Consider the following 16,688-nt stretch of genomic DNA (forward strand, 5'->3'; position numbering starts at 1 on the left):
ATTTCAAGGAAATTCCACTGAAAGAAGCATTTTTCTTTTCTGTCTTCTTCATTCCAGTTCTGACATAAAGAATTTGTTTTAAACCAAATTTAATTTTATTTTAATCTTCCTTCCTTCCTTCTTTCTTTTTTTTTTATTTTACTAATCTGTGACTCACTCTGGAATTTTAAAAATTTACTGCACAGCTTTTAAATTTAGTATAATGTAAGACAAAATTTTGAATCCTATTCTGTGTTCTATTTTAGGTAAAAGCAATTACCCTAATCTTAAACCGATTTTTTTCTCTTCTTTTTCTTCTTTAAATTGCAATCAAAACATACATTTCTCAGACATTTGTAATTAGTAGAGAAAAATCAGAAATGGAATAAGACATTATCCAAAAACTGATTTCTGTGTCAGTTAATGGTTTTACTAATAATCCAACAGAAAAAAAATAGTAGTTCTAAATGTAGCTGTGATAAATTAATGATTTTCTTCGTTTCTTGTGACTCCAGTGATATCTATCTAAAGAAAGGTTATTTGGAAATATTGTGTTATTTTATTGGTTTTGATTCTGACCCAAGAAAAATTTTGATTGAATCCTGCCTAAATTAACACTATCTAAAAAGTAATAATTTTTCTATTAAAATAATAATTTATTTGCTCTTTGGAATGACAGTTCAGTAGCAAAGTTCACTGAAATTATGACAGATATCAAAATGAATTTCTAAGAATATTTTAAAGGGATTTTGGTTCTGTACCATGAAATTGATTGGCTAACGGCTAATAAAATAATTGTTTATTTTGTTGTTGTTGTTTTTCCTTATATACCTTCAAAATATTGTTAGAAAATGGGTCTGGTTGGCTTATTATAAACTTCATTATGATTTCTTCTCATATTTAAGTTGCTATTACCACAAGACAACAAATACAGAACCTCTCAGAAGAAGAGTAACACTGCAAGGTTATATCATGGTTGGAGATGTCAGCATCTACAGTTTTTACTGCCCTGTTCATTCTCCTCCAGCATAACTGGCAAAAGTAGGGATTTTGGAGACAAATAACAGTTTAAACAGCATTAGCAAAGACTTCACTAGCAACATCATAGGACTGCTTGACCAAAACTGATCAGAGTTGCACAAGAAATACAAACAGCAGTAATGATCAGTTACTTACATGGCATAAGCTTATACAATGAGAACTGACCTGAACTACACAACCACGACAACAACAACATCAAAGCGACAACAATAAAACAAAGTTATTTTGGACTGCTAATGAAGCAAATCTCCATTGATTCAGTTGCACCAAAGGAATTTGTAAATGGTTCTTCTCCCTGCAGTGTTGCAGATGTTTTATATCAAAACAATGATGTTACATATGTATAGTATGTGTTTGTATGTATGCATGTTTGTGTATGTGTGTGTGTCAATATACATGTATGTATGCATGTATGTTTATATATGTGTATACACATATACATGTATGTTTGTGCATGTATATATGTATGTGTGTATGCATGTATATGTGTATCTATCTGTGTGTTTGGCTTCGTTTATTTTTTCCCTCAGTCTGTTCTGCTCATTTTTCTTTTTTCTATTTCTTTTTCCTCCCTATTCTTAAAAGTACCAATTATAGACAAAGAAAAAGATCCAAAATCTAAATCTTTTCATTAGTTGCCAATGCAGATGAGGCAGTGTAATTTAAAACTATTCTACTTAAATAAACATTTAATTAAATAGTAGAGTTATTATGTACGAAGCTACCAGCTTGTGGCTTATAAATCCATAATCCGCTGCCAGCATTTCATTCTGTCTCTTAGAAAGACAGTTAATTCTACATGCCTAAATTTAATCAACTTATAATAAATCAAACAATATATTTGCTCTTTAGAATGACAGTTTTACTCAAAGCAGCAATCTTTATTTTTTTTGGATAGAAAGTTACCTGTAAAATATTAGCATTCTATCCATGATGACATTTGTATCTCATCAACTTAATGCTACTAGACTGGAGTTAAGCAATCCTTGGTAGTTATGAAAATAAAACTATTTTCTACTTCTAATTGAATGCTTACAATAATGACATTTGATGTAAAAATAAGACCAAAAACCTAGTGTTTGGCAGGAACAGATGGTGGTCTTCATTGATAAAAATTGCACAGTGAAGAATATGAGTTTGGATATGCTTGTATGCCATGAGGAAAGGAGGAATTTAACATTTCAAGATTGACCCTTTCTTTGGGAGAAGACATTTTTCAACTGATGAATTTTTTGTTTCTTTCTCTGATACAAGGACTTAATTCCAAAACATTCAATTTTCTCTTCTTCCTCATAACATATGCACTTATCTAAACAAATGAATGACATTTGGTGATGACTATGTTGTTACCAGCCTCTCTCCTCTGTCGAAACTTGACATCAGATCTTGATTTTTGAGCAATGTTGATTTCATTGTAGTACATGTAGCAACTGCTTGAACATACAGCCTAAAACAAGTGTAAGTTCAGGGTCCGTAAGATATTAGAGGACAGATTTATGTTTTTAAAAGAACAGATATCTAATAACAGATAACTTTATTTATGAAAAAACACTATGAGGATAAAAATAAACCTTCTTTTCTATAATGTTATTCAATAAAGTCACCTTCAGCTTCGACAACTGCTTGTATTTGAGATCTAAATCATCTACATGCTTGAATCAAGTGGTCCTGGTTCATTTTTCGACATTACTCTGACTATAGCAGCTTTCAAAGAATCTTTGGTGTTATGGGCATGTTCATTGATCTCTCTCTCTCAACAACACTCCACATGTAATAGTCCAATGGATTGAGATCTGGGGAATTAGGAGGCCTAATGTTAGGGGTTATGTGATCATGAAAATTTTCAGCCATCCATTCCTGTGTTACTAGAGCCATGTGTGATAGTGCAGAGTCTTACTGAAGCACATATGGCCTTCCATTGCATACAGGGCTTAACAATTAATTCCAGGACCTCAATGTAGGTGGTAGAGTTAACTCTAAGGCCTCATGGAAAGAAGTAAAGAGGTATCATATGTCCTTCATTGCTGACAACCACTAAAACCATGACAGTTACAGGAAATTTTGTGTGCATAACATTTGCAACTTCAGAAGGGTCTGCACATAACCATACGTCATTTCAGTTAACTTTTTGATCCTGGTCGAAGTTTTTCTTGTTTGAGAAAAACCAAACCAAATCTTCTTCTGCTGGATTTTTCAGTTTGTTTAAGAGCCTTTTAGATCTGATGTGATTTTATTTTGCTTTTTCTGACAAATTGACCTTTCCTCATTATATATGACTTGTATCTGATGTCTTCGTGGACAACATTTCTGACTGTTCCTTCTGACACAGATCTTTTGCCATTGACCTCATGGACTTTCTGGGATTGTAATCAATGGTCTGTTGAACTTTTTGAATAAATTCAGATGTTCTGATGATTTCAGAGCATTTAGAATGCTTTTTATGCTTTGATACTGGAGATGCATTTCCATCTTCAGTCTCTAGCTCCTTACAAACTTGCAGATGAAAGATCTGGCAACTTTTAAAAATCAAAATATTTCTAAATCGCCATGTTCGACCTTTATAACCACAATAACAGAATGCCTCTTTATTTCTTGAACAAGTGGAGGGTCTGCCATTGTTATTATTTTCTGAAACAAAGATTATACATAGTTCGCAAAAAATGTAGCAATGACCCAAAAAAGGTATGTCCTCAAATACCTTTACACACCCTGTAGAAGTTATGCTCCTGAGATACAACACTAGGGTCAACTTTGCATATAGGACCCAGGGTGGTATTTTGAGAATTGGGGGGAGGGGAGTACATCCTATATATCATCAAATATGGTAATTATACTGCTTTGTAGTATGGTTGTTTTGCTTGGCAGTACAATTATGATATTATGTAACAATGCTGTAATATTTTATAAAATATGAGTTAAATATTCTGAAAACAAAAATAATGGTAATGTGTAGTTATTTCTCACAAAGTGAAAGTAAAATTCTATTATCTTAAATGGAAATACTTCTTAAGAGTTAAAGAAAAAGAAAAACATTCTAGAGTTGTTCCAATGTTAGCTTATTACCAGTGATATTGCAGAGTTTGTTTTGTTGTTATTTTTTGTTGTATTTTATTTATATATTTATATTTCTACCATTAACCTGTCTGATTATTGATGAAGAAAGAGCTGTAAATGTCATCTTGATAATATGAATCATACTTTAATGTCTGCACTTTAGCTGTTTTCCATTTGTTTTGTCAGGGAATTAAAATAATTATGTATTTTCTTCTTCTTTTTCCTTTTACCATTCCTTTATTAATTTTAATAAAATTTGCTTAGTAATAAAATTTCTTAAGCAAAAAAAAAAAAAGAAAAGAAAAATAATATTAATAGTAATAATAAAAATTAATTTTCCTCTTAGAAATTCACTTTGAATTATTATAATGAAGTCATTTATAAAAGGTACCATTAATAAAATATGTAATTTTTTGAAAAATGTCATATCACTTACTTAATCTTAAGAATTACTGTTCTTGCTTTTGTTGTTGTTTAACCCTGTGCAGGCTCTGGTTGAACAGGCCAACAATCAAAAGCATCCCACTCATGACCATCTCAGCCTTTTTAAGGGTTATGTATTCTCAATTCCCTTGCAGGATTGTGCTAATAGCATTAGCTATTTAGTTTATAGTCAATCACCTGTCATCCATAACCATGTAGTGAACACATTCTATGTTTTCCTTGGTGATGGCAGTTGTAGGATGTCCAGACCTTGGGGTCTTCTTCAAGGCTCACCCGTCTCCTCCTAAATTCAGATGCCCACTTTTGCACTGTTGTTGAAGCTGGGTTGTCATGCCTTAATGTAGCAACCATGTCAGCCTGAATATCAATGGGAGCAAAACCCTTTTCCTGCAGGGACTTGATAACACCATAGTGGCAAATTTTGTCTATTTTCAAGAGAAGTCGTTGTTAGTTACTTTTGAAGTCTTCTTTGAACAGTGAGATGTCAGTTTACCTGGAAAGAACTAATTGCATTTATTAATAAGAAGAGAGTTGAAATTAATACATGCAAGATTTCACAGCCCTAGCATCACTCCTTCATAGTCAACCTATGAATTTTTTAGCTCACCCTTGTAAAACAACATCTAATATAGCTGGTCTGCTTAGGCTGTAGGGTGTGATTTGAGAAAGATTTGGTTGCTATTTTTAACAAGCCAGGTAACTATATTTTCCTCAGTTGTATAACATCAAGCACAACAGTCTCCCAGTTTCAGGAATATCAACCTAAAGTAAGAAACTGCAGCAAATAAATTGCTCTGTCAAGCTAATTAATATCATCATCAGCTAATTAACGAAGAAGCTGTTACAAGATGGCAGCTGTGATTCAAATGGCCTTTGTTAATAAGTCGGTTTCAATCAGGGCTAAACAACTGCAGATCATCTATTGTTGGTGTCGTGCAGTGGCCCTCAAACTGTGCACCAGTTCATACTGGTGCACCACAAAGTGTATCTGGGTTCAGTGCAGAATTCTAAAAATATGGTCTTTATCATCTTTTTTTCATCACCTCTTAATATTATCATCACAACCATCGTATCTCTACACCACCACAGTCATCATCATTATCATCATCGCCACCACCACTATAACCTTCATCATCACCATCATAACCATCAACATCATCATCATCAAGATCACTGCCACCATCATTATCTTTTTCCTCTTCCTCCTCCTCACCATCAATTTAATGCTTTTTGAAAGCCCCTGCCTAGTGGTTAGAGTGTTAAGCTCACGACAGATGGTTGTGTTTTCAATTGGTGGCCCAGACAGTACATTGTATCCTTGAGCAAGACATTCATTTTAATGCTCCAGGCTACTTGGCTGTAGATGAGAACCAGTCACATGTTGGTGCAGCCAGCAATGAATCGTTACCATGCCTGGCAAAATGTTTAGCAGCAATTCATCTGTCTTTACATTCTGAGTTCAAATTCTGCTGAGGTCAACTTTGTCTTTGATCCTTTCAAAATCAATAAAATAACCTCCACCTGAGCACTGGATGGGGGTGGGGTGGTGCCAACTTGCCTCTACTCCCCAAATTGCTGGCCTTGTGCCAAAATTTGAAACCAATATTAAATTCAGCTGAACTGATCAGACATTAAATATTAAAAATAGCTAACTCTATTTCCCTCCTCTCTGAAGTTAATGTTTCAAGTCTGACTGTTTCTAGTGTATCTTGACAGACAATAAAACATATTACATTTAATAGAAATTTGTCATAGTTTTGTCACAACATATTAGCCATTTCCAGTGCTTTCAAATTTCTTTGATTCTTATGTAATCTATAATGTAAGAAAATCTTTAAGTAATAATTGTTTTTTTTTTTTGTTCTCCCCCCCACCCTTACGTTATTCATTAATTTCTTTGCCAATATTAGAGAAGTCGAATCTCTCAACGATAAAGAACTGTTGTTTATATTTGCAATAGTTAGCATATCTAGAGTTTCCAGCTTGTTTTCTTGTTGTTTCATCTAAATGCTGACAATTCTTTAAGTGGCTCGGTAAAAATTTTAAAGAGCAAATCCTTCTTCAATCAAACCTTATGGCCTTCAATTTAGAAAAGTTAAGAATTCCATGAAAAACATTGTTAGATAAATAAAATTTCCTAGAAGATGTGTTACATCATGTTTCTTGTTATTTCTGATTAAATCTACTCTAATATTGCCGTAAATCAAAAACTCCCATAAAGATATTAGCTTTATAACTGAAATAAAAGCCGTACATAATTTTATCCCTTTCTTTCTGCTTGACAACGTTCTTTTCCCCCCCCCCCCGCCTTTATTTCACTTGTGATATTTATTTTGTGGCCTTTTCAAACAAATCTTTAAATGTTTTATTTATTGAAGTAAAAAACATTTAGTAAATATTACTGAATTAATAGCATTTGCCGAAGCGTACTTAACTTATTGAATAGCGATCAAGGAAAATTTGATTATGACCAAAATAAACAACAAAAATAAAAAATAAAGAATAAAAAAAGATATCCCCTCCTTTGAGCAACAAACTTTTAGATGTGGATAAGAGAGTTAATTATAACTGAAAACTTTTATTTATTTTCTGTTCTTTATTTTTTTAATTGTCTTAACATGTCTTTGTTCTTTTTTTTTCTCTCATGTTTTTCTTCTTCTCTATTTCCATACGAACACACATGTACGCTAACACAGTATTATATGATTGGTTTTCCATTTATCCTATGTGTATGGGTGTGTATATAAATATGAAGACACCCACACCTTTTTGTAATTAAGTTACAGGGAAACAGCTATTTTCGGATTGTCACAAATCACATTATCACTCACTCACTCTCTCGCTGTCTCTCTCTCTCTCTCGCTGTCTCTCTCTCTCTCTCGCTGTCTCTCTCTCTCTCTCTCTCTCTCTCTCTCTCTCTCTCTCTCTCTCTCTCTCTCTCCTCCGCCTGTCTGTCTATCTTTCTTTCTATCTATCTATCTTTCTATCTATCTATCTATCTATCTATCTATCTCCAGCTTTCTATCCATCACTTTCTCTCTCAAGTTCTGATTTTCCCAATTTCAGTTATCAGTTTTAGCGGGGGTGGAGGAAAGATAAATAAATAAACAAATAAATAAACAAATAAATAAAAGGAAAGGTTTGATGGTGCTCTGGAAAACGATCTCATTCGTTCATTCATTTAAGGGGAAATCTTATTTTGTTTGCTTTCACAAGAATATTTGCTTCCTGAGAAATCACAATGGCAGTGAATGGTTTTAAACTGGAAACAATTTAATAGAAGCATGAAATTAATATTAAGAAGATATTTGACAGTATACTGAATACTCTTGTCAGAACTTCAAGACTTCTTACTTTACTCTTTTTTTCTTTCTTTCTTTATTTATTTTAATATCTTCGTTAATCTATAGCTGTTGTTTCCCTCCCACTTTTTACTTTTACGATTTCATTTCATTTATTAATCTGCTTTTAATATTTTGTTTCTTTTAGTTGTTGTTTTTATTTATTTATTTTTTTTTTTTTTTAATTTCTCATATCAATTCTCTGTAACTTGTATCATTCTTTAATCTCTATATTGAGTTAGGTTGATAAAAATTCAGAAGAGACATTCTGACTTTACAGCTACCGATTATATGATTAATCAGCTGAAGAATTTCTCCTTTGCACTATGTATTTAGTTTATGTTACTGTGCAAACTGGAATACTTTTACAAGAGAGGTGAGGTGAAACGGGTTGTTTCCTTCTTGATTCTGATTTCATTCCACTTCCACCCATCCACCCAACTCTTCTCCTTTCATTTTGTTCTTATTTTATTTTGATTTTCATTTATTTATCTTATTTATTTATTTATTTCATACAGAAATTAATAAAAGGTTAGTGCCAGTAATGCACATGAGAAAAATAGTTCTTCTAAAAGGAAAGAAAAAAATTCTAAAAATAAAAACTACCCAAAGAATGGTGCCATAATTGAAGATATCGTCAAGTTGCACAATAACTTAGTCAAAAGAAAAGCAAAAAATCATTATATAAAAATACCTCCAATTTTTTAAGATTTTAATCAGAAAAATTAGAGCAAAAAAAAAAAAGAAAAAAAAGAAATGAAAAATGATAAAATAAGAAATGTAAAAATAAAATAAAAATAAAATTGTTAACGGAAATTATTATTAGTGTGAAACATTGAGAAATTTTGGTAACAGAAATTCCCAATTAATTTAACAAACATATACAAAAACCATTCTGAAGAATTCCTTGTTCCATCCTACCTTTGCTTCAAATGTTTTTACTGGTCATATATATCATCATCATCATCACCATCATTGTTTTGATGTCCAAGTTTTCATGCTCATATGGGTCAGATGGAATTCTTTGAAGTGGATTTTCTTTTGTATGGCCTGATATCCTTCCTGTCATCAAACCTCACCTGTCTTCTGGTAAGGTTATGTTTTTCGCATGGCCAGACATGTTTTCATGGAAGATTGGAAATGAAGGACACCACTTGCCTGACAGTGACACTCGCTTACGACTGTCATGTGAGGCCAAGGCAAGGAGGCAGTAATACACACACCCGCCATCATCATCATCCTCATCATTCAACACCCCTTTTCCATGTTGGCATGGGTTGTACAGTTTAACGAGAACAGATGAGCCAGAGGGAACTGTGCCAGCCTCTTTGTTTGCTTTGGCATGGTTTCAGCAGTTGGATGCCCTTCTTAACACCATCTTCTTAACAATGTAATGGTATCTTTTTACATAGCACTTGCACAGGTGAGGTTACCAAGTACCTACAAGACAAAACCCCTCAACTTCGTGTGTGTGTGTGTGTGTGTGTGTGTGTAAATACAACAGGCTCTTTCAGCTTTTGTCTACAAAATCCACTCATAAGGTTTTGGCTGGCCCAGGGCTATAGTAGAAGAAACATGCTCAAGATGCCACACAGAGGGACTGAACCATGAACTGTGTGGCTGGGAAGCAAACTTCTTACCACACAGCTACGCCTTTTCCGAGTAAACTTCAATTCACCTCATCATTTATTAATTGTATAACATCTTATAATCATAATTATGATGTTGAAACAGATGTAACAATTTCCACATGATTTACCGTGTAAAATAATTTTGTGTATCGATACATACCTTTTGTAAAATAATTGTTAGTCTTGTTGCCTTTGTTATATTACTTTCAAATGGTTCAGAATTATATTATGAGGTAAAAACATTACAGACAGAAGAGAAGAGAACAGAAAATGATGACAGAATAGTAATCACTTTAATTCTCTTCTTTGAAAATAGATACTCGATGCTGCTTTCTGGTTTCTCTAAGAACTACAAACCAGATTGTAATAATATAATATAATATAATATAATGTAATTTAATATAATATAATTAATACTCTTTCAGCTATCTGATCCCAATATATTGTGGTAGAATTAAGTGATTGAGTGACTTTCTGTTGGGTTCTTTTTTTCCCTTCTTTTTTTTTTTATTCCTTTCTTTTACCAATTTGCTTTATTTTTCTGCCTACTTATTTACCCTTCTTATGTGTATTATCAGAATAAAAGCATTGCCTTGTGTCATTATTTTACTTTGAGGTTTCTTTAAAATTATACCTTACAAAGTGATTTGCAGTGAGCCAAAACGAATTATCCTAAATTAAAAGTTATTTATGAAGAACAACCTTTCTTTCGAGGTTTCACTTATTATTCTAATTTTTGTTATCGTTATTGTTGTTGTTATGATTCTGTAGTTTAGTCACTTGATAAGATTCCATCAGCAATGTCATAGGTGTTCTCTCTTTTTGAGTATTTTTGGTTTTTATATTATTATTTCAATACACCCTCCAACTCCACCCCTTCTTCCATGTGTGGAAATTCTTCCTTTTCACAATTCCATATCAAGGCTTCACTTAAGTTGAAGTTAGTAATGATGGTAAGTCCTTCTTGACCTTTATTTATTTTTTCTTTTAAGTGATTTCAGTTTTCCAAAAATTAAGGTTGATGAGTTTGTTTTGCCCATGTGACAATTTGCATTCATTCTTACAAGTTAATAAATCACATCCCAGTTATATTTGCTTCAAATTTTGGCACAAGGCCAGCTAGTTCAGAAGAAGTGGGTAAGTTAATTACATTGACCCCAGTACAGTTCCATATTTGAGAGATGAGGAGTTATGTACATTATTTACATTTGAGGGATATTTGTCCTCATCTTGTTTGTTGTGGACACGTTTTGGCTGATATATTCTCCAGCCTTCATCAGATGTCTTGGGGATTCCAGGCAGTGACCTGAATAATAATGATAATAATAATAATAATAATAATAATAACACCTGTTGAAAGCTGGAGGGTATATCAGCCAAAACGTGTTAACAACAAACAAGATGAGGACAAATATCCGTGAAATGTAAATAATGTAAATATTAACCCCAGTGTTCAACTGGTACTTATTTTATTGATCCCAAAAGGATGAAAGGCAATGTCAACCTCAGCAGAATTGGAATGTGGAATGTAGGAATGGATGAAATGTTGCTAAGCATTTTGCTTGCCATGCTAACAATTCTGCCAGCTTTTTCTTTTTCTGTCTGCCAATTCCACTCCAACGTTCTTGTTAACTTTGCACTATATTAGTAAATACTTGTTTAAGGTGCTGCACGGTAGGACTGAACTTAAACCATGTGGTTGCAAAGTGAACCTTTTAACCCCACATTCATGATATTATACAATTAGTAAATGGTGAGCTGAAATTTGCTTTTCAATCTGACCAACAAAAAAAAAAAAAATCTGAAGTAAGGATGAGGTTTTTCGAATGGTGTCCATCTTTGAAAGAGCTGACCATCCTCTAGCAATGTGAGTTTTAATGTCCTTCTTTTAATGCCAAAGAATACATGACTGAAACAAGTAAAATAGTATATATATATATATATTATATAAATAAAATGGTAAAGGAATATTAATTTATTAATAAATTAATAATTAATAATTTTTACCAAGCACTTTAGCTGCTATTTCTGAACTTCGGTATGTGGTGAAGCAACTGTTTCTGATCCCTTAATTATGTATATATATTATATATATATATATACAGCAATGCCCAATTGTCTCAATCCAAAACTTTTCATGGATCAGGGGAAGTATATCCTCATAGGAAAGTTGGAAATTGATTCCACAAGTTGATGATAAACTGATGATGAATTAGCAGAAAATAAAGAGGTTACATGATTGATTTTATACAGTAAAAGGATTATTGTGTATTATGGTTTAAAGTATTTCTTCATTGTGGAAAACAGCAGACCAGGCATAATTTTTAAACGTTCCACATTTTCCACATCTTTGTGAAGACATTGATTCTACAGCTACAACTATAGGTTAACGATACAATTAATTACATTCTCAGCAGAAAAAGTACTCTAAATTAATAATGGTACTCTAAAAATAAAAGTAATCCAACCGAGAGATGTAATTATAGGAAACCAATAGGATGAAGTGTGCTGGGGGGAGGGCCAGATATGGAAGGAGTGAAAGAGTTAGAGAAAGGATAATTAATGGAAGATTTTAAGTCAATGATAGACTACAGTGTTGTTTTGTGGTAGGACACGAGAGTGTTAATTCTATTTTCCCAGCAAGCTAACTACACCAGAAATAAATGCTATTACTTTATTCTGCTGATGTAAAAACGACATTTAACAGAGTTTGATTCTTTGTTTTGTTTAGTGCTTACCCCCTCTTTTTTTTTTTTTTCCTATCATGTTAGCCAGGGAATAAATGAGCCAGTTAATTGTAGATGAATGACTCATAACATTCATTTTATGTTAACAATAAGTTTATGTTTGAAAAATATTACAAACACTCTTGATAAAATGTGAAATATGGAAATTGTATCAATCAAGTTAGGCCAGATATATATTCAACAGGGAGGATGCTGCTTATATTTGCAATTACAAAAAGAATGGGGTAGATTAAAACAAAGACTTTGATGAGAGCCTACATTAGAAAACAAAGCGCATTTAAAGTAAGTATGTGTGATCTGTAACAATAATGTCTTGGTTTTGGTATCTAGTCTAGAAAATGGAGTGGTTGAAGTAGACCATCATTTTGACATAAGTAGTGAAACTGGTGAGTGATGAAATAGTTAAGATATTAAAGTACATGAAGCATAATGTTAGTTAGATCCATATGTGACGACTGTCTATAGGCTGTAGCACTGAATCATAGAAGTTGTGTGTAATTTCTGTTACCAAGGGGACCTAATTGTTACTGGTAGTTGTGGATCTGAGGATTGTAGAGTAATAAACATTTTCATTAGATAAAAGAAATTTTTAACAGCCTACTTATATTAATAATAAATAATCTCTCTCTCTCTCCCTTTCTCTCTCTCTCTCAGTCTCTCTCTCTCTCTCTCTCTCTTTCTCTCTCTCTCTCTCTCTCTCTCTCTCTCTCTCTCTCTCTCTCTCTTTCCATATAAATAGCAAGTGGAGTGTTGCTTGTATTTGACATGCAATAGTTTATGGCAGTGAAACATAGGTTGTTAATAGCAGAAGATTATTTACTATAAAGCATGACAGACAGTGAAAAAAGATTTGAGTAGATAAGATGGGAAAGCTGAAGTGAAAAATTATATTCCCTCAAGAATTTGATACTTGAAGACAGAGACAGCGTGTGAGAAGAGAGAGAGAGAGAGAGAGAGAGAGAGAGAGAGAGAGAGAGAGAGAGAGAGAGATTGTGAGAAGAAGAGAGAGAGAGAGACAGACAGACAGACAGAGACAGATTGTGAGAAGAAGAGACAGACAGACAGAGGTGGGGAGATTATCAGTAAAATTTTAATTAAATATTTAGGTATGATATGTGTGGTTCTAGTGAAATAATAGTGAATAGTTTTGATAAGTGTACATGCTATAAGGTTGCAGTATACAGCAGCATTCTAAAGCTGTGGTCTTATCTCACAACTTTGAGCTCCTCCCCCTTCTGCAGGCTGCTTTGATAAGCAATAAATTTCTGCAGTAAACCTGATTTCAGATAATTCACATAGATGCTTATGTACTGCATGATGTATGCAAAAAAAAAAAAGAAAAGAAAATTCTTAATGAATTGAAATCTGACTCTTAATGGCAATTGTTAGCAACTGTCAAGGAAAAGGGGAAATAATTTCAAGAAATTAAGGCTAAACAGTAGAGGAAATTGAAACAATATGGTTGGGAAGCAAACTTCTTTTTGATTTTTAAATCTACCAGCATTAGGATGTTCCATTATTACTTTCTTCCCCAGGTAAAGAATGGATATGACTTGTCATCCTCATCATCATTAGGATGCTGTAAGCTGTCATTGCAAATGACTGAACTGCCACTAGTATTATATATGATGAGATAAGCTTTCAGGGATTTTCATGAAACTATGGGGTAGCCATGTTTCTCCCCTGCTGCAAGACAGCTGTTTCTAACCCTCTATCATACTCTAACTTCTCATCACTTGGCACAAAGCCACCTCCCTTCACTACCACTTCCCTCCTCAGTAGAGGGGTCTTGTGATGCAAGTTACCCTGTGACCTCACTGGTGTTGGTGCCATATAAAAGAGTACTCAGTACACTCTGTAGAGCAGCTGGCATTGGGAAGGGCATCCAGCTGTAGAAATCCTATGAAAGCAGACAGTGAAGCTTGGCGCAGTTGTCTGACTTATCAACTCCTGTTGAATTGTACAACATGTGTTAGCATGGAAAGCAAACATTAAATGATGATGATGATGATGATTCATATCTATTCTTTACCTGGGGATGAAAGTAATAATAGAGCATTTTAAATTAGAAATTAATTTTATATCATTTGATTTCCGACACATTAAACAATGTTTTGAACTCGTTATTTTTAACTCTCCATATGTTTCAAAAAAAGATTGTCTCCTCCCTGGCAACCAGTACTCCACCCTTTTATTGCAGGAAATAATCTATGGAATTTGTCTGAGCACCAGGTGTCATGTAACAGACTCACTTTCAGTTTATTTGTCTATACCAAAAAACATGATGATGATAGCAATAATAATAATAATAATAATAATCACTTCTACTAAAGGCACAAGGCCTGAAATTTTAGGGGAGGGGACTAGTTGATTACATTGACCCCAGTGTTTCACTGGTACTTAATTTATTGATCCTGAAAGGATGAAAGACAAAGTTGACCCTGGCAGAATTTGAACTCAGAACATAAAGATGGATGAAATGCTGCTAAGCATTTTGCCCAGCATGCTAATGATTCTGCCAGCTTGCTTCCTTTAATAATAATAATAATAATAATAATGATAATGATGATGATAATAATAATGATGATAGCAATAATAATAATAATAATGATAATAATTTAATTGAATTAACTTTGTAAATAATTATATTTACTCAGTATATATCTAATGATATTTTTCTGGTGAAAAGGAAAAGAGGAAAAGAATGAAAAAAAGATATTTGAAAGTTTCACATTAATTAGAAAATGTTTTTAATAATGATAAGTAAAGAAAACACCAAAGAGAAAATAATGACACATTTTGGTTTATATTCGATGAATACAATTCCACATCAATATCTCAGCTTATATATATGATGTTTCTGTAATACACTGACAAAAGATGTCATAGAATTTCGCTATTTGTTAGGTTAGAACTAGCTAAGGAAGTTATCTCCCTTTGCTTTCTCTCTCTTTCGCATTGAAACCTAATTGGTATATGACATATTAGCTCTACTCTCTCTCCTTCCTCTTTTCTTTCGATTTCTCTCCTCTCTCTCTCTCTCCCTCTCATGCACGCAGGTGGCCATATACCTTTTCTTTTCTCTCTTTCTCATCCTCTTGCATACAAGCACGAACACATTACTGACTCAAGCTCCTGCCTGCTTTTTTCCTTTCTCTTCTATTGAAATACATGTATGTATGTGTGTGTGTGTGTGTGTGTATTGATTAATGTATAATTTGGCACTTGGCCTCACATTTACTGTGAAAGAGAAGAAAAAAAGTTGTCAGATATTCCGATCTCTTCTTCAAGCATAATCAACAATAGAAAGGAATAAAAAGAAATGGCTACACTAGAAATCAAACTGGGATCTTGTGCTCAGCCAACCAGTCTTATGCAGTGTGGTGTCTTACATTCCTCTCCCTCTATAGATGTGACTTAATAATAATATAGATTCTGCACCAGTTTCTGTAATGGCTTTGTCACTATGGTTTTGTAGTTAAGTTTTCACTTGGTAGCTACGTGACCTTAGTTCCACTGTGCTGCACCTTGGGCACGTATCTTTGCTATAGCCCTCAGCCAACCAATACCTTGTGATTGAATTTGGTTGATGGAAACTGTGTAGAAGCCCTGTGTAGAAACTGTAAAGGCGGTGAGCTGGCAGAAACGTTAGCACACCGGGCGAAATGCTTAGCGGTATTTCGTCTGCCGTTACGTTCTGAGTTCAAATTCTGCCGAGGTCGACTTTGCCTTTCATCCTTTCGGGTCGATAAATTAAGTACCAGTTACGCACTGGGGTCGATGTAATCGACTTAATCCGTTTGTCTGTCCTTGTTTGTCCCCTTTGTATGTGGCCTCTTGTGGGCAGTAAAGAAATAGGAAACTGTGTAGAAGCCCTTTGTGTATGTATGTATGGATGGATGTTTGTTAGTATGTGTGTGTCTTTGTGTTTGTCCCCCATCACAGCTTGACAGCTGGTGTTGGTTTGTTTATATCCTTGTAACATAGTCATTCAGTAAAAGTGACTGATAGAATAAATATCACATTTAGAAAAATAAGTATTAGCATTGATTTGTTTGCTTAAGCACCTCTGAAGCAGTGCCCCAGCATGGCCACCGTGCAATGACTGAAATAAGTAAAAGACAAAAAATAAAAGAACATTCCAGATGTTCAGTCAACTGTGCTGCTACTTCATTGAAATATAGTGTTCAGTGGTAGGGAGGCTCAGATATGGGTCTCAGGGAGTAGCATCCCTGCCTTAGGTAGGGGGGGCTCCGAAAGGGGTCTCAAGGAGTAGTATCCCTGCCTTAGGTAGTGGGGGGCTGAGATAGGGGTCTCAGGGAGTAGTAGCCCTACCTTAGGTAGGGGGGGGCTGAGATAGGGGTCTCAAGGAGTAGTGTCCCTGCCTTATACATTCTGAGTATAAATTCTGCCAAGGTTGACTTTGCCTTGCATCCTTTCAATGTTGGGAA

General features: G+C 33.9%; 1 protein-coding gene across 17 annotated transcripts in view; it reads right to left on the reverse strand.

The window, feature by feature from the left end:
* The window catches only part of LOC106869579 (uncharacterized), a 373,899-nt gene that overhangs the window by 112,390 nt on the left and 244,821 nt on the right, over nt 1-16,688 (reverse strand). Inside the window, exon 1 of one of the 17 annotated variants that reach the window (XM_089364764.1) lies at nt 12,229-12,568. The exons of the other annotated variants lie outside the window; for them this stretch is intronic. Coding sequence (XP_089220890.1) covers nt 12,229-12,313 — 85 coding nt within the window. The 5' untranslated portion in view covers nt 12,314-12,568. Of the gene's footprint in view, nt 1-12,228; nt 12,569-16,688 lie in introns of those variants that run through there. 17 annotated transcript variants of the gene reach the window in all.

This window comes from Octopus bimaculoides, chromosome 16 (assembly GCF_046866305.1).
Source record: "Octopus bimaculoides isolate indiv1 chromosome 16, ASM4686630v1, whole genome shotgun sequence".
NCBI classification, from domain to species: Eukaryota; Metazoa; Mollusca; class Cephalopoda; order Octopoda; family Octopodidae; genus Octopus; species Octopus bimaculoides.